Below are 23,172 nucleotides of genomic sequence, written 5' to 3' on the forward strand. Positions count from 1 at the left end.
TTTATGTGGAGATATTTAAATACAAGCATTCCAATCTAATATTTCTGCAATATATCAAACATTTTTTTTTTTAAAAAAGCTCCCATGCAGTTCTTGCCAACCCTGTTTGCGACGCTGCCGCAGCAGACCCGTGAGTGACTTGCGCCACCTTCAGGATCAAGATATAAACTGCACGACTCGATCCGGCACACTGCGCTTTATTTGATTTGTTTACATTATTAGGCTGCTTCGCGGAGAACATGCTAACTTAACTAGCCTCAAGGACACTGCATATGGGAGACTGCATGTGAACGAAAATTCAACATTTCTGAAAGGAAGTCGCTCCACCTGAGGCTGAAAGCTTTTGCCATCATAGGTGAGAATTTAAAACGAAATGGGAATGTTCTCGCTCTCAAAACTAACCGGATAGCTAAGCTCACTTTGTCTTGTGTGAAGAGAAACAAATCGTAAAGCTATTCTTGGCTGCATGTACAGGTCTTCTGAAGTAAAAATTTGGCTTTAAGTGGCAGTTAAAATGTTGCAGACTACAACATAAATGAGCCTGGTAATTTAACAGGTGAGTATAATGTCTGAGGGAGAAAAGTTGCCTTATATTAGCCTTATATTACAGAATAGTTGTTGAACCAAAAGTGATTATTTTCCTATGTCTTCGAATACCTGTATGACTCCAAGCTGCTCTTTTTTCCAGGTTTAGTATACAGTGCATGGCTTGGACCACTTTAATACTGTTTTGCCGTTATTAATCTTGACAGGACCTCATCCCCATCCACATTCATTGTATGGAGAAGAGAAGCATGAACAATCTCCAACTTAAGAAAATAGGCCCTGAAAGGACGCGAGGGTAAGCGAATGATGGCAGAATTGGGAAATTATCCGCCAAATCATACTAATAATACAATATATGTTTGTTGAGACACTGCCACTGCTTTATAACTGGGAATTTGCTTCATATTTGTAAACACGTCGACAGATTTATGACAGAAGTAGACGGAACGGTTAATGCTCGCAGGTGCTTGCAGTAGTGCAACAGCTTGCCAAACACAGTCTGCACTTGTAAAATACCAGAGACTTCAGTTCAATTCTGACGGGAACAATGTTAATCACTCACAGCTGCTCGATTGCAGGGAAACAGTCACGTCTGACCCGCAGCTGACTAAACTGACAATAAAAATGACAATCACATCATTGCGATTTTCCCATTAAAATGGCACACTGCCAAATTAGGATTTATTTCATAATCAGATTCGAAAGCATCTGTAAGGAGAGAGCAAAAGGCAATATGGCAGCAAGGACCGACACTGAATTAGCCGAGATGTCTTTAAATGTTCAAGAGGATGCTGTGAATTATTTCATGGGAAAAAAAAAAAAAAAAACCCAGATCAGATCTTGTATATGCATATATATTTTATCATCCTAAGTGGCATTTATGTTCATCCGAACTTTCTAAGGAACATGTTAGTTATGATAAAATGGCATTTTTAAAGCTCCGAGGGACTGGCTGCCAGCTGTCCAAACAAGCCCATGTCAAGTTTAACTGTGGAATCTCTCCACTTTAGTGTCATTGTTCAGTTTAACGTTTACATATTCGTGTTGAAAACCATGGGTGGTGGTGGTTTTTGGCCGTACACTTGAAGACAGACGCCAAAGTCAGAATATGAGGCAGAAACATTTAAAGCAGACGGTTAATGCAACATGATACGGCTGACTGAAACACCTCTGTCAGCGTGCTCTCATTCACACTCATGCCAGGGAACAAACATTTGTTATTTTTCTGTCCTACACAGGACCGTACTGAATGAAATACGCTGAATGAAAAGTGAGACATTCTCGGCCTCTGCCAAAATAAACGTCATAGAGTCAGATCCTGAGATAAAAATAAGAAATAAAGAGTTTTGGATTCTTTGGGTGAAAAAGTCAGACAGCTCATCATCAATCTGATTCAAGTCACTTGCCCAAATTGTTCACAATATGCACGACATGGGTGAATCTCACAAGAACGCGTTACAGTCATATTTCACTCCACTCCACAAGTCTATATAGATATATTTTATATATATTTATATATAGAATTAAAAGTATAACTACTACATTTTTTTTACATTGTAAAATCAATCTCTAAACATTATTGCAAAAATTGTTTTAAAAGTAAAATTAAATTGTGAAGTATTTATACATCATGGCAGTTTGCAATTTAATGGTAAGGTATTATTTAGTTAATGGTAAAATGACCCACTCATGTTTTTCTGAGATTCACACACATGCGACTTTTGAGGGAAAACTTCATTTTGGTTTGATCAGACGTAGCAAAACATCCACTAACAGATAATAAAACTGCTTCTACCTTTAAAGATCTGCTGCATATGGCTGAAATCTTTATTTCATGTTATCACAGAGCTCTAAACTGATCCACCGCTGCATTGCTTTGAGCAATCACGTCTTCTCAACTGAAGATGAAAAGGCATGTGGGACAAGACGATGTGAGAAAACAACAGTCCTGGTACTGTAAAAGAATCCTGAGATCAATGATGCTGCATTTTAACCCTTCCAGTTTTTGATGGCTCTGTCAAACCGTACAACCGGAAAACTCAGTTAAAGCTCAAATGGTGAAAGTCTGAAGTGCAGCAGAAAGAAACAGAATATTCAGTTCATTCAACAGGACAAAAACGTGTTTGATTTAAGCCAGTGAAATTAGTAGTGATCTACAATATGTCGTAGAAAATACAAGCACCCCTTATCAAAGTAACTTTTATAATCGTTGATCAAAAATGCTTTTTTTTTTTTTTTTTTTTTAATGAATAGGCCATTATATTACTCAAATCAAATCAAATATAACTGATAAAACCAAAAATAAAATACATTTTCTAGAACAATAACTGTTCGAGTGTCAGCTGTAGTCCTAAGCACTTTTCTGTCCATTCAAATTTATGAAGCAAGACGATGAAGATGGAATAAGCTCACACAGAGATGTGTTTGAAGGCCGCAAAAAAAAAAAAACATCATTCCCTTTGCTTTTCTATTCAAATGCAGATCAAAAGAAGGCAAAACAGTGCAAGAGGTAAATGGTGCAAGAACCGAATGACTCCAGTGAGAGGCAGACGCCGATAAGCAGGATGCACTTCTCCACCCAAATCGAAAAACCAGAGAGGAGAGCATGAAACGGAGAAAAGGGGGCCTTGTCAGTCCACACGGATGGGGATATCATTCCATTCCACTTCGGAGTCCATCGAAACCTGATGACGTCCGCAGCACGGAGCTGTTAAATGTGTACTACAGGACAGCATTCGTCATAACTCACAAAAGGCAAGTGCTTGTTTGTGTTCTGAACACCACGACCTCACGATCACACCTAGTTCTGTTCGCTCGTCAATATCCCCGTTGGTTTGTTTGACTACTAGGAGCCCGGCGGGCTGTGGGCGTCTCCGTCGGGCCACAGGGTAGCCGGTCGGCCTAACGTAACGGTTTCTGTTAAGGAAGGTGGTTGCAATTGCTCGCTAACTAAATTTTCGTACTCGCTACTGTCCTCGTCGTCGCCGTCGTCATCCTCCTGGTCTTCCTGGCCGGTGGCCTGGCGGTTCAGGGAATCCGAGCTCGAACCGTCTCCGTTGCCCAGGCCCAGACTGGGAGACGGGTGTCCGGGGGAACCGACGGCTTGGGGCCGTGGTAGCAGTATAGCGCTTGGTGAATCTGGAGGCAGTGCGGTGCTGTAGATCGGTGGAGATGACGAGTTCACGGGTCTCTCTAAACTGGGCTCCACCGAGGGACCTGAGAGCACGACTCGAGTCAGTGAAGAGTGTGGGGAGTCTGGAAGGGCAGAGTTATCGGGAAGCATGACAGCGGCCGCCTCTTGGAGTCCTGCGAGGAAAAATAGAGTAGACGATAAAAGGGATTGTTTTGTTTTGTTTTTGTTGAACGGGCAACAAATGAGTCATCAGCACGTACTTCTCTCTTCCTCGGCGCTGTTACGTTTCCTGAGAGCGATTTCCTCTTTCAGCTTGTTCACTTCTTCTTGGATTTTCTCCCTCACTCGTTCACTTTGATCCACTTCACAACACACCGCCTGCAGGATGACAGAAAACTAATTAGGGATGCATGATATTATTGGAACGTCCTAAAATGTAAACATCAGCTTCGTCTCGGCTCAAGGTCTGCTACTGATTTTTTTTTTTACTGCTTTAGATCATCTACAAATGTTACATCTTCAAATAATTTTTTTATTGTAACCATAACATTTTAAGAAAATAAAGAAAAAAAAAAGCAGTAGGGACTGATTGTATTATAGTTATCTTCATAGTTTCAATGTAGCTATAAAAAAAAAAAAATTAAGATTATTAAAGCTAACAAGTTAGTTAGTAAGTCATGCATCCCTAAAATTCATAGATGGCACATTCCGATCATAATTAATTTGAAACAATTAAAAGACAAGACAAATTGTAGTTGGTGTGGAATCAACATATTTGTCAACATATATATCAACATATAATCAACATATTTGTCAACATATATATATATTTGTTAGCTCACATTGCTATTTTTGTTATGTGCAAGTCAGTCCACAAATAAAATTAGTTTGCCTTCGTAATCTTTAATCCAAATCTGACGGGCCTTCTCTGATGACATCAGTTTGACGGCCTGGGCATGAGCGTGACATCCTTCACACCTCTTCAACTACTAGTGTTCATTCTGTCCAAAACTACTTTACTACATCCAATCAATTTGCAGTAGAAGAAAAAACAACAACAACCAGCATCTCCTGAACCAGAAATAATAAAACTGTATCTCACCTGCACTCTCTCTTGAAGGGCACTGTATACTTGAAAAATAGCTCGAATGTCTTTCATCACCCCATCCTTATCAAAAAACTCAGTCCTATAAAACAAACAATAATAAAAAAAAAACTTAACTGGGTATCACTTATTCAAGTATTTACTGCAGCGCAAGCAAGACTTTACGTTTTGCATGCTGTACAGTTTAAATCATGTAAATTAAGAAAAAGTGCATCATGGTTTCTACTAGAATATCAAGCAGTGCAACAGTTATGAACACTGATATTATAAAGAAGGTTTCTAAAGGACCATGTGACACTAAAGACCGTAATGATGCTGAATATTCAGCCTTGCCATCACAGGAATAAATTATACTTGCCTATATCAAATAGAAAAGTTTTTAATTGTAGCAATATTGGTCAATATGGTCTTGATTAACAAGAGATTTCTTTAATATCCTACATTTTTTTAATGTTAGGGCAAAATCAAAATAACACAATTTGTTCTAACTACACTTTGTGACACGGCTAAAGAGGAATATTGAACATTGCAGTCAGGTTGCCTCACCCGTGTTCTTTAATGACACTGGCGTAGTTCTTGGAGGTGTTCGGCACAGAAGAGACTTTATATTCCTGTTGACTGGTGTTGCCCAGATTTGGGATGCTTAGAGATATCCTCTGATTATACCTGCTGAGATGAAGATCAAAAGTGCAGCAGAAAACACAACATCAGCTACCATTTTCAAACATTATGCATGGTATATAACAATATGGGAGACAAGTCTTTAACAGTTAAACAGATTCATGATTTTATCATATTTCACATCATATCATGCTTTTTTTTTGTCCCACAGTAGTCCATAAGTATGTATTATCTAGCATGTACATACTTTCTGTTGGGCCTGAAGAGCACATACTCCAAAGCATGCGTGGAACTATTAGCTGTGGAGATGAAGCTGAACAGGAGGAAGACCAGATCTGGGATGCCAAGTATATGGGTCAACTGCTTATGGATCACCTGCTCCCTGAATGACATCTGCTGTTGAGTGTTCCTTCTAAACCGGTACCAGCCGATAACATTCTGCTCAAAAAGAAGAGACGTTCTGAATTAAACACCCAAAGTTGAACACCAAGAGACAAAGAACCTGTCAAGGTACCGGTTAATTATTTAGTCATTTTGCTCTCTAACATCTTTATGGATATTTCATGACAGCTGCCTACTTTTCTTCTGTCCTTGAGGATTCTGTTGAGATTTTCTTCATTGACGTTACCTGCATAGTCATAAAAGCTGCAACAAAATAAATAAATACTGCATTATCAATAATTATACAGTATTATTATATAATTAAAAACTCATTTTAACAAAAAAAGCAAACAAAAAGGCTTAAAAACATAAAAAAAATGTATCAAGATGAAACATTTAAATGGTAGTGTACGTTTTTATTATAACATAATAAACATTTAGGAATGCATCTACTATGCAGGAGATTCTTACCTAAACAGTTGTGCACAAGGTTCATGATTATGGACCTCTGAAAAACAAATGAATGCAAGTGACCGATTACATTCAGCATCCGAGTAAAGCAAGCATGTTGTGTCTGTTCAAAATGTCAAATTTAAATATGAATAATATGCATACAGACAACATTAACCTTGGAGTAGCCTAAGGAAAATATGTTAGCAGATCTGTTCTCTAAAAAGTGTAACAAGCGACACGGAATCGTGATCTGAAGGTTGTATAGAGGACAACATGGCCTTCACAATGACTCGTCTTGCTGCAAATATAAAAGGTACCATCTGGGCCCGCTTTTGATGTCGAAGGCCTTTGTGAAATTCTTTGTAAAGTGATCAGGAATGAAGGGGTCCTGGGAGCGGCGCCAAACTGAGAAACGCGATCACTTAATGTTGGAGAGAGCTATTTCCAACATTTCTGAGCCAAAAAAGGTCTACTCTGATGTATGAGGCTTCATCTCCGAGGCCTTAATCAGGAATGCTGGCTGACACGATATCGGGTGGTTTATCAGGTTATTGACAAGCAGGAGAGCTCGCGAATGGTGGAGACCGAAGAGGTTACATCATCCATATCGTGAACGATACAGTCCCCCTGTTCTCACAGGAAGGCTGTCACGTCTCTACTGTGAAACGTGGCATGGCTGCGATTTCAGCCTTTAAAAGGATTTCGGTAAAGGCGTGCATCGTGTTTTAATAGTGCATTATCAAATTTCCCCAAACTAAAATGGTCATTAAAACTCTACATTCTGTCTTGTAGCTTTGGGACAGCAAAAAAAATAAATAAAATAAAAATAATCCACCATGGTTTTACCTATTACACTGAGGAATTCTGAGCTACCGATGTGTGAGTCACTGATGCTTAAAGTCTCCTCCTGTCTCACTTCACCCAACAGGAAGCCCTCCTAAAATAGATGTAAAAATGGCATTACAAAGGCAAAGACAGTGTAGTTGAGATTGAATGTTATTATTACTGCAAGTTAATAAACACCTTCAACAAATGGCACAAAAATAAAGCCTGCAACTGTTTTAAATGTTAAGCAATAATTACTATTGTTATTAGGTCTATTATTACTCAGAACTTGGGATATATTCGGGTGTTGAATTTGATTTGGGAAATTCTTAGCATTAAACATGAAATACACAAAAACAAAGCAGCAACAGAAACAGCATTCCTACTTTAACATATATTAAACTCTTCAGTCAAGGCTTGTTAGTCTGTGGCAAATGTTGGTTTTTAGTTCTTATCATAGTAATATAATAAAAACAAATATTTTTTTTCTTACTGTAACAGGCCAAATGGGGCATGGGATTTTTTTTAAAAAGCAAACAAAACCTAACCTGGACCTCTAAAAGGTCACGGCATACCGAAATGTACCATATTAGATGAACATACCCGGAATTCATGCAACAAATGTGTTACAAAATAGACAAGTTTATAACAGGAGGTCTGAAAAACAGATATGTCCTAAACACTGCTGCAGTGAGAGAACATCAGAAATACGGTTTACTTGTTCGGTTTGAGATCACACTGAAAATGCTGATTATTATTTTCAAATACCAAAATGGTTTGGAATCTAAAGCCCACACGTAAACACCGTGTTAACCAACAGTCTATACCATCAAATCAAAATTAAAACGGTTGTCATTCGTTTATTCAGTAAGGAAAAACTGTAAAACCCGTCTTATCTTTGACGGAATGAAAACAGGTTAAGCAGCTGACTAACCAGCCGAAAACAACTATGCGAAGACTGCAGGGTCAATGGCAGATCACCTACTTCCTAATGCCTCAACTAACTACATTAGAGGGCATGACACGAAGAGCAAAAGGGGCTAGAAATGTTAAGAAATGTGTGAACGGTTCATTAAACGAGTGCGTCCGACGTTCAAGTTGGCATTTGACAGTTGCTGCTGACAAACAAGTTAGCCAGCCGCTAATGAGACTATCCTGACACCTATAAGAGGACATCGACGAGATTGAAATCACCGAACCTACTGGGCGGTGTGCATTTATGACAGCGAGCAACCATACAGTAAAAAAACGGCAGTGACACTTTCTGACAAGCGTATTATATCTTTCGGCTCGTAGGTTTGCTAGCTGTCACTCTGGCCGCGTCTCAAAAGCCAGTGTGCTGCCTACCTAGACCGCATTCTGTTTATCATCAAAGGCGTGTTCCGAGTCAGCTCTGTTCGACTCAAGATCTCAAAAAATGGCATGAAATAACACAAAATCTCCTCTGCCTTGGATTTTCCAACGTTCTGATACACATCTGAATGTTGCAGGGGCTGTCTAGGTAGGCGCCTCACCAGGTTTTGATACACAGCCCCTCCGAAGCCACACCAGGAAGATGACACCGGGAAATGAATTAATTCTGATTTGATGGAAAAGACCGTTTGTTGTTTCGCTATGCGATCGTGCCCTCAAACATTTACCCTAAATGTTAATTGACATAGTACTTACATGGTCGGAATTGCTGTTGGCGCTGTGATAACACACAGAACTAAAAGTGTATCCCGAAATTGACGCCGCCATGATGGAAACATACGCGCCGAGCCCACAATCCTTTGCGCACGCACTGTACATCAGCCTGATCATGAATAAACAAACCCTCTCTACTGAGGTAAAAGATGTGCACTATATATATATATATATATATATATATATATATATATATATATATATATATATATATATATATATATATATATATATATATATATATATATACACACACACATATACACATACACACACACACACACACATTTTTTTATTTAGATTTTTTCAAAATCTTGACTGTATTTAATTATTATTAGTGATTATTTAATTTAATAATATAATTAACATGTTATCAATAAAATATATGTATTTACTTATTTAAAGAACATTACTTTCATTCTTAAAACGTTATAAATGACATACATTTTTTTTATATAAAACTGCAACTATTTACATGTTATATAAACCATAATATGTTCACTGAAACCACGGCATTAAAAAAAATAAATAAAATACTTTCACCTGTATGTGTTTTTAGTATAGAAGTTAGTATAGATCGTCATCGGTACTGACGACACACGTTACGTCATGCCTGTGGACTGAGTGACGTAAAACATCAAGTAAGTATTATGATTTTGTGCACCAAAAAAAGTCGACAAATGTGCGATCTTTTTATGTTTCTATTTTGCATATCGTTCTAATTGATGTCCGTCAATCCGTGTTTTCTTTTTTTTATTGCCCTGCTTGCCTTTTTAACCTTGGTTAAAAACCTTTATTTTGAATGTCCGGTCGATTGTCACGTTCTCTGTTACGTCAGCGGATGTTGATGAGACGAGACGTCATGGACACACATGGGGCAGGAGAGTGTCCGGTGCAGTGCACAGAGTTAGAAGATGATTTTGTTCCTTCAAAGCTAGGAACCAAGCAGCAGTAAGAGACTTTGCTCGATTACTTTAGCCCTTCTGTTGTCGAGCTCATATAAGGCCAGCACATGTTGGTTGAACGCGTGTTTTTGCTTCTGCAATACCTCACTTGAATACTGTATTTTCTACCCAGCAACCAAAGCGTGTGAAATGTCGCACCTTTATTTGTTCAGTAAAAAGGGTTACTTTTAATGCAATCAGACTTTTAACTTGATTTTATTTGACTTGTCATTCTACCATTTTCCTTTAAGCTGGGATGATGCTTATAAGAGAGAGCTACAGACTTACAAGGACATTGGAGATGTGGGAGAAATATGGTAATTTGACAATTTAGCTTTTTTTGTGCCACTTTCTTGTTTACGAATGCCCTTTCATACAGACTTGGTGCTAGTCTGTTCAGATGACTGAACCAGCATCAGCACACTCTTCTGTTTATATAGTAATTTAGGACAATATGAAGACTGTAATTAGTATTCTTTTGGTCAATCTTTAGGTTTGGTGAAGAAAGCATGGACAGAGTGATCAGATGGATGGAAGCGCAAAATATACCAGAAAATGCCTCCATACTTGACATTGGAACTGGGAACGGGATGTTTCTTGTGGAACTGGCAAGTCAAGATTAATCTCTGCATTTAGTTATTTACTTTATATTCAATTATTCAAATTAGTTATTACTAATTAATAAATCAGTTCTGGTAATGAACAAAATTAAGTGAGTTTATATTAACTCTATACTAACTGTTTTAAACAAACATTAGCTTCTCAAAACCGGATTTTTGATGTAATAGACTTTTGAAGGAATGCTCCAGCGTATTTTCAAACTTTGTAGCATTGCTTGTTCAAGACATTATCAGAGATTATGATTATTATCATTATTATTATTGAAGTACAATCTTCCAACTGATTCAATTTCATAATCCAATAGTTTTTCACCTGATCTTAAAATGTTGTCTTTAAAAGTCTTTACCTTGCAGGAACCCTGAAAACGTAAATAAATACGAATCAAAATCTTATGAATTATCATTTAAGGCCAAGCATGGTTTTTCCAACCTCACTGGAGTCGACTATTCCAAGGCTGCTGTGGAGCTCACCGTAAATATCCTGGAAGGAGAAGGCTTAAAAAACGTTACAATTAAGGTAAATGGAAATTATTTGTTTTTAACATACACGAATGAAGTAAATAAATTCTTTGCCCATTTAAAAATAAAAGGGGTTTTTGTTTTCCTTTCAGGTGGAGGATTTCCTGAACCCCAGCACAGAATTGAAGGGTTTTGATGTATGTATAGATAAAGGCACGTTTGATGCCATTAGTCTGAGTCCAGAGGACAGAGAGGAGGCCAAAAAGCTCTATGTGAACTCTTTAAAAGCTGTCATGCAACCGGGAGGCTTCTTCATCATCACCTCCTGCAACTGGACCAAAGAGCAGCTGCTCCAGATCTTCAGACCTGGTACCTTCACATGCTGGCATATTTCTTAAACTGATGATTATGTTTCATATACTGTACTGATTGTGATATAAATCCCGCTTCTTGCAGGGTTTGAGCTGGCACGGGAGCTGCCCACCCCCCATTTCCAGTTTGGTGGTGTGACGGGAAATAGTGTCACAGCTTTGGTATTTAAACGCATTGACTGATCCTTACGTTTTTTTAAATGTTTAGTTATGTACTTTTATAATAAACTATTTTGGAAGATAATGAACTTGTTTTGCTTAACACTGAGGTAATGCACAGAAATTCGGAAGTTACATGTGCTGGTGTACACGTGAGGGCAGTATTGAGCTACATTGAATCTTAACTTATATCCATTTATACTCTATTCTTATGAAGTTGACGTGTAATGATGGAGTAGTAGTTAATTGTTGTATACAGTCAGGTTAAGTTATTTTGTTGTCATTCTATGAAGGGTATTATCTCAAGACTTTAGCTCTTTTATTTTAACTAATTTATTTTTAGCCTATTTTACTTTTTTTTCTTTGTATTTAGGAGCAAATTAGAGCAAAGGTTCTCTTTTCTAAGTATTTTGTCTGTGATTTAAGCGATATATTTTTTTCTTACATGTTTAAAAAATCTCTCTCTCTCTCTCTCTCTCTATATATATATATATATATATATATATATATATGAAGTTATCTTTTCTTACTTTGTAGTGTTTGTCTGAGATTTGAGCAGTGCCTTTTTTGTTCTTTAATATTTTTTAATGTATTCAACCTTTGTTTTGTCTTCGCGTGTAGTGTGTTTTCTGAGATACGAGCAGTAATTTTTTTTAATTCTAAAACCATTGAGGCCGCGCACGGTGGAATTGAATGTAATGAACATGCTAGCCGTAGAAGTGAACTGCGGAGGAATTTGTTAAATAACGTTTACATTACCATTTAATTGCTTGTTTTCAATGCCAAGTTTTTAGGCAGCGTTTGTAAAAGCCAATTTAATACCAAATTATAAAATCAATTGAACTAAATAAGCAATATTGTCAAAAATCCCCTTTATTTGCGCTACGTAATTTGTTTATCCATTTACTAAACATCCAGTAATTGAGCTTTTTTTCCTAGCAGTTTTCACGCACCAGAGCTTCACCCCGAAGCTCTCGAGCGCTCTTGCGAAGTTCCTGCTCTGGTGAGAACGTGCCTCTGTAACCGCTGAACATTTACAAATGTCTCTCGCTTAATACCGGGTCACGCTGTCGACACCTCAGGAATAGCATCCATACGGTCTCTGTTACCTCTCTCTTTCTTGGGGATATTTCTTTTTCTCTTGGTCATTTTTTTAAGAAAAAGTCTGACAGCTGCACCTGATAAGAAAATGATTGAGCTTCCAGGACACGACTGCTACCACGGCAACAGTGAAAGAGCAATAAAAGACTGGCTTTGGGCCATGATGCTGTGGTACTTTAAAGTGAGAGAAATCCCCCATACCTCTCCGGTTATTACCCCGTCCCCCAGCCGGAGAATGAAATGAAAAACAAAGACCTGAATTTAAATCTCTCTTGGCACCTTCCAGAGATGAAAACAGAAGTTTACATTAAATAAATGGATTGAGGGTGCGGAAACTTCACTATTTTTTCCATGCATCAGCATTTCTTGTCAGTGAGAATCTGAGTGGACGGAGTAGCCAGACGGCTCTTATTGAAGCAGAGAAGCTGAAGAGTGAATTAATAGCGTGTGAGATCGATGGCTAGCCAGGGTACATAAATGTGGAAATCAGCGGTGAAGTCATCAACTTTAGCGAGACCACTCAAACACACAAACAGTCGTCTTGCAGGCTTTTGTTTGGAGCACTAGGACTTTACAGGATCTACTACTCTGTTGACCGATGGTCATTATTATATCCACACTTATATGGCCTTAAAGGAACAGGTCACCCAAAAATGAACATTCTCACCTTTGACTCACTCTCTAGTTGTTTTAAATCTGTACAAATTTCAATCAGGCTGTTTTGGGTCACCGCTGTCTTCCATAGTAATTTTTTATCCTACTATGGAAGTCAGTCGTAACCAAAACGGCCTGGTTGCAAACTTTCTTCGAAATATCTTCCTTCCAGAACACAGAAATGACTCGAGGGCGAGTAAATGATTACAGAATTTCAAATTTCGGGTGGTGAACTATTCTTTTAACGGCTGATAGTCTTTTGTTTTCGTGGACGAACACGTATTAGGTAAATGGATGCATGTGAAAAAGGAAAAACAGCCTGGTAAAATAAATACTTTTTCACTTCATCAGAATGGTTTGAAACTTAGGGACTTTAGAACTTTGTTTTTATCTACATGAGTAAGTCACTGAGAATAATATTTTTGAGTAATACTGTTTTGAGTTTGTTCGGAATTATTTCCGTTACAGGATCAAAAATACACAGGGAAACTTATTGCCATTGTGTTGAAGAAAAAAAAAATATAAAATTTGAAAGTCTTGGTTTCTTTCTATTTTTTCTTTTTAATCGTACTCGGAGCTCTCTTGGTCATTGTGATATTACGTTCTAGTTTATTTTTTGCTCTCTGAAAATTAGCAAAAAAACCTTGCAGTCAAAACCATTACAAAAAAAAAAGAAGGAAAAATCCATTTCCTTTACCAGGTGATGATCATTCAACAGGTTGCAATAATGAATGCTTGTATGAAAAGCCCACTCAGTGTTTTTTAATATAAGACTCTTGATTGTTTATGACTGTTGACCATTATCCTCTACTTGAATTTAAGGATAGGGCTTCATTTGCCTGACATTTATCTGCATAATTAGAGTGTTAAGCCTTTAATTCAACATCCAAGCACAGGCCTCTCTAATGAAGAAAAATGTATCCATTGTGTTTAATTGAATTCATTTACTAAGCTTGCCTTCTCTCTCGCCTTCTAAATACAGGCTGGATATGTTTTATACTGAAAGTTTACTCTTCCGTCTATGGTTTAGCACTCTTGGGTTTTCCAGATGTAAATTCTCAGTGATGGAAGAAGGAAGAAAGAAGTGGGCTGGAGGCTCTTCTGTAACATCTTCAACTCAATCCTGCTCTTGTCATGCAGGAATGGGCCCCAGCAGGTTGAGCGCAGACTAATGGTCAGACTAAAATACCTCACCTTTGTTCAAAGAGGAGGTGGAGAGTTCTGGGAAAAGATGGAGCGGTCGAAGACAGAGCGTGCAGAGAGATGTAGCACCTGCTCGGTCTCCTCGTGGCGACTGATGGGATCTCAGTGATGAAAATCTTTGAGATTAGGGCCTGTGTGGATGCTAACAGGTCCAGGTCATTGTTCACATAGATGAACTGCAGGAGAATTGGGTCACTAAAACAGTGAAAAAGGGAAATAAATATGATTTGATCTTTCAGATATTGTTTTACCAACTCCCTCTGAAGCGTTCTATTTCCTCCTCCATCATAAGAAAATAATTTTTTTTTTGTAGTTTGGGTTAAACTACATTTAAATGGGTCGATCCTGAAAAGGTGGGCTGAAATGGTGGCTTTTAAAATAACTGCTGGGACATTCAGCCATTAGGGGCATATAGCAGAATCCCTCTGGGATGTAAGCAATAGCTTTTGCCCTGTAGTGAAGATTAAATATATTTTGTTATCCACCAAGCAGATGGAATCAGTCTGTTCAACTTTCATACTTCAAGGCAAGTGTGCTGGAGCGGGTTGGAAATAAACTCTGCAGGATGTTGGCCCTCCAGGAGCAGGTTAGGACACCCAGATCTAATTTAACCAGTGGCACGATTCTCACCGCTTCTGAAATCACACCCGTTGTCTCCATCACGTTTTGTTTTGTGTGTCTACTCAGCATTCAGTGGCTGCTTTCGAAAACGGGCAGCTGAGTTGAGACCTCTGTTCAACTTCAGAACACAAATTAAGATATTTAATTCAAGCAGCACCACATGAATATGTCTTGGTAGTGTTATGAATGCAAGGCAGAAACTGAGACGCAATTAAAAGAAGAAATTTGTTGTTTTCTTGACAGCTTTATAATATTACGGTTAAACCACTGATATCACATGGACAATTAACAATGTCCATCTTTCTGGGCCATTTGAATTGTTGTCTATGGAGGGTCCAAAAATGATTACTTCATCAATGGTCTTACAGGTTTGGAATGACATGAGTAATTAATGACAATTTTAATTTAGACAAACTATCGCTTTAACAAATCTTGAATAATTTGTAAGCAAAGCTGTCTCAATCAGTTCATAACTGAGTAAAATCACGACACGAACACAAGCAGAATATTTGCCTATAATCCATCCATCAAAAACTAGCATGAAATACATCCTTACGAGTTTTAAATCCACATTATAAATTTTCATAGTTTTTAATAAACGCTATACCTATATATAAAATGCTATATGTATAAAAACGCTGTTACAATTTTTCTGCCAGTATTCCAGCATTCCAGAATCATAAGTTTATCGTATGTTTTGTGTCAGATTTTTAGAGATGCTTAATTTGCCAATGAATAATTCTTTAATGAATCGCTCTTTTGACTCGGTTCTTTTCAGTGAACACATGGGTCACACGGGTTAGCAAAGCTGAATCGGTAAATGATTTTGAATCATTCCAACACCTAACCCATGCACTGAACCGTTTAGAGCCTTATCTCATTCATTAAAAACGGATACTCTGAAATACATTCAAAAAGATAACTGGATGAAGTGGATAATTACCAGCAAAATTTTGAAACAAATCTGAAATACTTAGCTTGTGACAACAGCTTGAAGAAAACGGCTTGTGAGCTCCTCTGTACTAACTTACAGGTAAAGACTCGCTCCCTTCATTACACACGCAGCTAGAAATGTGGGCTTCATTACGCCTGCATTATATTTTATAATAAATTACCTTTTATGAAGTAGCTTTTTATGAAGGGTTCTGTAGCTTCCAGCTTAGCTTATCTAACATTAGTAGCTTGCTCAACACTGCGTATATGACATTGTTAATGATAACCATCCGAAGGAGGAGCTGGTCTGCTATCTACTTCGCAAGCCAAGATCTTGGAAGGTGCCAAATTGCATGCATGCAAAGATGGAGTCGGGTAAAATTTAATGAGCAGTCAAAAGAAGCGCGTCTGACCCCTACTCAGTCCAAAAGAGATTTAAAAACCCAACCGTTCATTCGAATTCAACATATGGCATATCTCAATGGCTCTACAGTAACCCTCTGCCACAAAATCAATAAAGCTGAAACAGAAAGGACTTGGCCAGTGCTGAAAGGTCTGAGTTATGCTGTTAGTCCTCGGCCAGATGAGTGTGAGTTATCTGCGCAGGGTTCACAGAGCCAATTTCCATATGATAACTAGAGGCTAAAGGAGCATCTGCAGCTCTCTGTGGTCTGCGTCTGGGACCGTGCAGATGGATGTGCCATTGCCGTTCTGGACAGGGCAGATGCTTCAGACATGTCATCAGGTGACATCCCGCTAGTTGTCTACACTGGTCCGTGTTTTTCACCGTTTGCCCTTTCGGCTGTGCCAAGGACTGACAAAGTAAGGCAGTCACTCACCCTTTAAGACATAGCTCACCCCCAAAACTGAAAATTCTCATTTACTCACCCTCATGTCGCTGCTAGCCTGTTTGCCTTTCTTTCTTGTGTGTCACACAAAAGATTTCAGAAAAAAACGCTGGGGTACGGAAACCTTTGATATCTCCTCACTTGTAAGAAAGGCACGGGAAAGAGAAGGTACAATTCTGTTGATGATTCAGTTTTATTTTTGGTTGAACAATACCATGACTACACCAGTGTGAACTTAATGACTCCGTAGATCTACTAAAAATCACCCTGTGATTAGTCGGATGAACGACTGAAAAGGATTAAGGAAAGTGAAATTAGAGCATTGTTTGTTTGCACTAATTATTTGATATTGTATTATGTTAATAGCTTGTTGTCCAAATATGTTTAGTTAAATCTTTGAATACACATTTATGTCTCGGACTTTTAAATATTTTGAAGTTTATGCATGAAGACTTTTGATAGTCTGCTTTAGACATTCTGCTAACTGTAAGTGACTTTGCAAGTATATGTCAAATAATTCTCATTAATTTGCAGCTACATGTCTACTGTCTCTCAGAGTAGACCGTTATGGTGGGTTTCTGGTACTCAGTATGTTGTGGACCCATCAAAATGAAGTGTTAGAAGATAGCAGACAGTCTGCTAATACTCTAATGACTGATAATTGACATGTAGTTGTAAAGTTACTTACAATTAGTAAAATGTCTAAAGTGGACTATCGAAATAAAGTGTTACCGTCAAACTTTTAAGACTAATTATGCCTACTTGACAGCAAAAAATACGACCTTATGTATTATTATTTTTTAATGGATGGGATGGAACAGATGGAATAATACTGAAAAAGCAGCCAAGACATGTGGGAACACATTCAACATGTTTAAAAAGCAACCCAGGATGCATTGCTTGAGAAGCCAGAATGTGCAGAGCTGCTACTGAGAAAGCCAAAATATATTCAATTTAAAATGTAACATATATTTAAAGTGTGTGTAGGCTATAATAATGATGATAATAAAGTAGGAGTAACTTTTGACTACAGACATCACCCTGGTCAGTTCCTGGTATGACCCTTGTCTGCCAAGTTAAAGCAGCATTATAGTTCATCATTCCCTTCCTCAAACACCGCACTGCCCCTCCATCATTCGGCCTCCTGCTGATTTATTGCTTCGCATTAAATTCTGTGACACAGTTTTTGTCTCAGCTGAGCAATTGGCCGCTTAAGCAGCTCTGCTAATTGATCCTGTAAGACTTGTAAATCATGCTGGTGTTCCTCTTTTCTGTCTCTCTCAGCCTGTGGATTAATCTCATTAAGAACCGCATTACACTCGCCAAGGCGCATTACAATGCACTTTTGCAGCTTACAAGGGACTCTACCTCCGTGGAATAACTCAACCGAACTCTGCAGATGGTCATTCAGAGACTAATCATTTTTTACATTTTGGAGTGATCTTTTATTAAAATATGATATGGCTATGCTGCAGTGCATATTTTAATAATGTTGGGATTGTCCAAAAAACACTGGACCCTCCTTTTTTGTTCTATTCAGGTCATAGAGGTTCGGAATGACATAAGGGTGGGTAAATGATGACAGAATTTAAATAAACACACACAATAGTTTTTTTTTTTTCTTGTCCTTGAATCTGATTGGCTGAGAATGTGATTTTTCACTCTTCTGATGCTATTTCTCACAGCAAGGGCATGGCGGATACCCAAATGATATACTATAATTTTCTGCCTTTCTACTTCTGACTAAATTGCCTATTTAGTATTGAGAAACAGTGTGTATTCATCATAGTGATCAATTTTTTTTGACAAGAGTCTGTTTTTATGAGTGAAAGATGCTATAATATAAATTACAAGGATAAATGCTATAAGATGAAAACATATAAACTTTAAAATTAGAACTTAAATTAGTTTATGTTAAATGAGTAAAATTACAAAAATAAGTAATATAACACAATTGTAAAATGGAAATGAAAATTTCATTAAAATCTAAAAATATAAAAGCTAATTCGAAGTACAGTAATAGTATACAAATAATATAACAGTCATGTGGTTTTCCAAACTCTGAAAATAGCATGAAAAATGTTTAAATGTTAAATACTGTCTGGGTTAACAGCTTTGTGTGATGTATTAAATGCAGTTTAGGCTTAATGTAGTCCATGATGTGCAACGTAAACAACAGAAACAAAAAATCATTAAGTGCACCATTAAGATAAGCATCATTAAATAAGGACAGTTCTAAAATAATCATCATATAATTGCTCATTAATTTCTACATAGTGATCAGTCATATAATGGCTCAAATACGTTTTGACCTCTGCAATGGTAATTGGATAAGTGTCTCCTGAGCCTCAGATTTATTGGATCTCTGTCTTTGTTGATGAAGTAAACTATCTGTATGCCCCTTCTGATCTAATGAGGAATCCATCACAAAGGCCGACTGAGACTTCTCTCTAGCTTATTATATGAAGGAGTTCTTCTGTTCTTCGATCACCAGATTCAAGTCCTGAAACAAGCTCATTGATCAGCCCGGTGTTATGTTCTCTGTGATTCATCAGCCTCAAGGGGTGCGTTCTACTAGTATTGCATTAGTAAGCAGAGTTCCTTTTATTTTGAACACATTTGTGAACCCCTCAATACACTTATTTCGTCTAAATAGTAAAACCCTCAATGAGGTTTATAGCTCATGTAGTGTCTGTATTATTCATCACAGCAGTGATAATGAACATGTCTGCCTTTATATCTCTGAGAAAAAAAGTTGTTTCAGTCATAACACAGCAAGACGTTTCAGTAGTGACTCAAAAAGATCAATATTTCAGATGTATGTATTGCTTTTTCTCCATGCTGTGAGCTCAAAGATGTAAATCATGAATACAGGGTACATTTGAATGTGATGAAGTGTATTTTTGCTCTCACCAATATCATCATTTTATTACACTGCATGCAGTTTAATAAAATATTATCCTGTAAGCCCCTCTAAAATAAAATCCCTTTTATGACTCATTTAAACCAGTTCAGAGACGATATGATTTGAAAATCAAATCCAGTTGCGTTTGCATGTGTATGATGAGTCTTCAGATGCTCGTCCCTTATTTATGTTGTAATACGGTGGTTGTATCTAATAGTTTGTTTTAGTACAGATCAAGTGAGAGCTGTTTGGCTCTAACAGGCAGCATTAGGACCGATATCCAAAATCCTTTTGCTTCAATTCAAGGCATGACTCTTTCCAAAATGCAGGCAACCAGCAAATTGAATTCTCCAAACAGCTGAAGTGAGAGGGCTGCAGTGCTTTGTAAGTAAAGTTCTCATTTAAACCATCAGCTCTTATTGAAATACTTGATGAGAGACAAGAAAAGGTTTTGCAATTGCTGTTCATGCGGTTACTGACAGTGGGGTAAGATGAGCCACATTTTAATTGTCCTTTACACCTTAAAGTAATGCGGCCTATGGGTGGAACTTCTGGTTCATTAGCAGGGAAATAACAAGAAGAATAACAATGTATTGTGCAGTAAATGGTAAAACTGCACAACAAACCAGTGTTTTCATAATAAATATAATAATTTAAAATAATATGGTAAGACACACTGGTTTGCAATATCAAGCAGTTGTGTGCAGCTGTCCATCCATCCATCCATTTTCTTCTGCTTATCTGGGGCTGGGTTGCACCTCCCTCTCCCCAGAAACTTCCTCCTGCTCTTCCAGTTAAACACAGAGGTACTCCCAGGCCAGCCAATAGACATAGTCCTTGCAGCTTCGCACCCTATCTCTAAGGGAGCTCCCAGCAACCCTGCGGAGTAAACTAATTTAGGCCATTTATATCCGGGATCTCATCATTTCGGTCATGACCCAAAGCTCAAGACCATAGGTAAGAGTAGGAACGTAGATCGACTGTTAAATTGCGAGCTTTGCCTTGCAGCTTAGCTCCTTCTTCACCACTGCATTACTGCAGAATCTGCACTGATCCGTCTGTTGATCTCTCGTCCCATCCTTCCCTGGCTCGTGAACAAGACTCCAAGATAACTCCTCCACCTGAGGCAGGAAATCCCCACCAACCTGAAGGGACCAAGCCATCCTTTTCTGACTGAGAACCATGACCTCAGAATTGGAGGTGCTAATTCTTATCCCAGTCTCTTCACACTCTGCTGCAAACCACCCCAGTGCACGCTGTAGGACCTGGCTTAATACAGCCTGACTTACTGCCCGCAAAGCGAACCAAACTCCTGCTCCGATCAAACAGGGACCGGACAGCCCTTAGCAAAGGGCCCTGGACCCCATACTCCCAGAGCACTCCCCACAGTACACCGCGAGGGACACTGTCGAATGCCTTCTCCAAACCCACAAAGCACATGTGGACTCGTTGGGCAAACTCCCATGCACCCTGCAGAGGGTATAGAGTATTCCATGACCAGGACGCAAGCCGCATTGTTCCTTCTGAATCTGAGGTTCTCCTCTCCAGTACCCTGGCATAAACTTTCCCGGAGAGACTGAGGATTGTGATCCCCTTATAGTTAGAACACACCTTCCGGTCCTCCCTCTTAAAAAAAAAAGAACCACCACCCCGGTCTGCCAGTCCAGAGGTACTGTCCTCAGTCTCCACACGATGCTGTAGAGGTGTGTCAGCCAAAGACAACCCCACAGTCTCAGTGAACTCCTCCCAGACCTAAATTTTTGCCTCCACAACCACCCAGGTCAAGGTTCGCTTGGTACCTATCAGCACATGTGAGCCGCAACCCCAGGCCTGGCTCCTTTGTCTGTCACCTAGGACCTGTTTGCCTTGGAAGACCCTACCAGGGGCATACAGCCCCTACAACATAATTCCTACGCTCAAACCCCTCCACCGCGTTAAGGTGGTGGTCCCAGGTCCTATGCAGCTTAACATTTTGAAATGCTAATCTTTAACTAAATAACTACTAAATAACATATTTTATACAGTGGCATTTTACCAAAACCTTGCATACAGCATTCAAAAGTTTGGGTTGGTATTATTTACTAACTGTTTTTGTTTCTGATGCTCACCAAGGCTGCCTTTATTTGATCGAAAAATACAGTGAAATCAGTATTATTAATTTAAAGAGATATTTAATTTTTTTACAAGATGATGAATTAGCAACTACAGTCTTCGGTGTCACATGATCCTTCAGTAATAATTTTATTGTGTTGATTTGGTGCTTAGGAAATATTACAGTGTTTAAAATAGTTGTGGATCCTGGAAAAAGTTGTGGAAAAAAGGATCCTTTAAACAGAAAACACATTTTTTTTTTAACTAGACATTTTTGTAACAATTTATATATCTATGACCTTTGATCAACTGAATGATTTGATCCTTGCTGAATAGATGCATTTCTTCACAAAACAAACCAACAACAAAAAAAATGTTCCTTACACTTTAATGGTATAGTGCACATTTTCTGCTACGTACATCTTCATTTCTCAGTTCTCACAGATTTGCACATGTAAGTCGTGTCCCAGTTAGTGCCAGTCTGTGCTCTTCTTTGATGTCTTGACTGTATACGCTGTAGTACACTGCCTCTCAGGTGATTGATTTCAGTGAGACTGTGAGTCATGTATGCTGGATATTTGTCCTCGCCAGAATGTCAATCCCAACACACACCTCTGTATGGCACACTGCCTTTCAGTGTCTTTCTCTCCTGTTTACCCATGCAAATAAATTAATCTCGAGTATAAACCTTGATTTATGAGTTTATTATATTTAAATCTATCAGTTATACGGTGTTGAATATTATAAAGCTTATTCTGAATAAAAAAACAACTCACTGAGTTTTATCATGGCTTTTAACAAACATTGTTTAAATGATAAAACTGTTTGTTAGGGAGCTTTTAAAAGCTAGTCACTTGAAAACAAGTGATCAATAAGTGACTACTATAAGAAGAGATGTTTAACTGTATGATACGACTGTAGCTTTTAGAAGATTCTCATATTGCAAATGTAACCTAAACTGGTTACAAATGTGTAGATGATTTCACACTTACTTGAAAAGTGTCTTTTAAAAACATTGAAAAAAACTGACCTCAAAACTGAATGATAATGTACATTTATCCAGTCTTACATCACAATGCATCATAATGTAGTCTTTCAAGTAAATGCGTCCACACTGATACAAATAAGACCAACTGGTTATAGAAGGCGTGGAAATCATCATGTTGGAAAAGGTCTAATAATTCTCTTTACAAATGCATCAGGAGGTCACTGATGCTATTAACAAGTTCACTGACTGAACCTGGTTGTCATGACAAAGGGTCAGTGTTATTAATGACTAAATGAATATAACAAAGTATTAACGTAATGACAAAGTGGTAAAACGACAGTGCCACAAAAATACCACAGTGTACTTTAAAGAAATAAGATGGCTGTCCATTGGAATCAATGCAGGATTCAGTAGGCTTAGAGATTATCAATAGTATGACATTAGTATCTCTATCACATTAGTATTCATATCATTAGTATGTTCAGATATGAATCCTTGGTGTCTTTGTCAAAAAAAATAACAAGA

The 23,172-nt window shown here is 38.1% G+C and overlaps 2 protein-coding genes and 1 long non-coding RNA gene across 4 annotated transcripts; 2 read left to right on the forward strand and 1 right to left on the reverse strand.

The window, feature by feature from the left end:
- The first annotated feature begins 189 nt into the window (after positions 1–189).
- LOC122361956 lies at positions 190–3,163 on the forward strand. The gene is made up of 4 exons (XR_006253049.1): positions 190–355; positions 753–841; positions 2,393–2,497; positions 3,028–3,163. It is a non-coding gene; the product is annotated as an uncharacterized LOC122361956 (long non-coding RNA).
- Positions 2,770–8,873, reverse strand: abraxas2 (abraxas 2, BRISC complex subunit). 2 transcript variants are annotated; one of them, XM_043263195.1, is made up of 9 exons: positions 8,733–8,873; positions 7,086–7,176; positions 6,258–6,294; positions 5,984–6,050; positions 5,653–5,843; positions 5,331–5,450; positions 4,782–4,866; positions 3,940–4,057; positions 2,770–3,852 (listed from the first exon to the last, which is right to left on the reverse strand). In XM_043263195.1, exons 1-9 carry the CDS (start codon positions 8,865–8,867, stop codon positions 3,392–3,394), a joined length of 1,305 nt encoding a protein of 434 aa, XP_043119130.1. In that variant the 5' UTR covers positions 8,868–8,873; the 3' UTR covers positions 2,770–3,391. The 2 variants fall into 2 exon arrangements, with proteins under 2 accessions (XP_043119130.1, XP_043119129.1); XM_043263194.1 differs by having other exon boundaries at positions 5,331–5,453.
- Positions 8,874–9,569: 696 nt separating this feature from the next.
- eef1akmt2 (EEF1A lysine methyltransferase 2) lies at positions 9,570–11,388 on the forward strand. Its single transcript, XM_043263197.1, has 6 exons — positions 9,570–9,701; positions 9,946–10,011; positions 10,188–10,302; positions 10,724–10,831; positions 10,926–11,142; positions 11,230–11,388. The coding sequence occupies exons 1-6, from the start codon at positions 9,592–9,594 to the stop codon at positions 11,325–11,327; spliced, it is 714 nt and encodes a 237-aa protein (XP_043119132.1). The 5' UTR covers positions 9,570–9,591; the 3' UTR covers positions 11,328–11,388.
- Positions 11,389–23,172: the final 11,784 nt, after the last annotated feature.

The sequence above is a fragment of the Puntigrus tetrazona genome, chromosome 17, assembly GCF_018831695.1.
Source record: "Puntigrus tetrazona isolate hp1 chromosome 17, ASM1883169v1, whole genome shotgun sequence".
In the NCBI taxonomy this organism is placed as follows: Eukaryota; Metazoa; Chordata; class Actinopteri; order Cypriniformes; family Cyprinidae; genus Puntigrus; species Puntigrus tetrazona.

Excerpts from the sequence above, each read along its gene's own strand:
- abraxas2 (XM_043263194.1), bottom strand. The coding sequence starts at position 8,867 with ATGATCAGGCTGATGTACAGTGCGTGCGCAAAGGATTGTGGGCTCGGC. Across the intron at positions 5,844-5,983 it reads TCCTCAAGGACAGAAGAAAA|AATGTTATCGGCTGGTACCG; the intron begins GTAGGCAGCTGT and ends CTTTTTGAGCAG. Across the intron at positions 3,853-3,939 it reads CAGCGCCGAGGAAGAGAGAA|GACTCCAAGAGGCGGCCGCT; the intron begins GTACGTGCTGAT and ends TTTTCCTCGCAG.
- eef1akmt2 (XM_043263197.1), top strand. The coding sequence starts at position 9,592 with ATGTTGATGAGACGAGACGTCATGGACACACATGGGGCAGGAGAGTGT. Across the intron at positions 10,012-10,187 it reads GGAGATGTGGGAGAAATATG|GTTTGGTGAAGAAAGCATGG; the intron begins GTAATTTGACAA and ends GTCAATCTTTAG. Across the intron at positions 10,303-10,723 it reads GGATGTTTCTTGTGGAACTG|GCCAAGCATGGTTTTTCCAA; the intron begins GCAAGTCAAGAT and ends TTATCATTTAAG.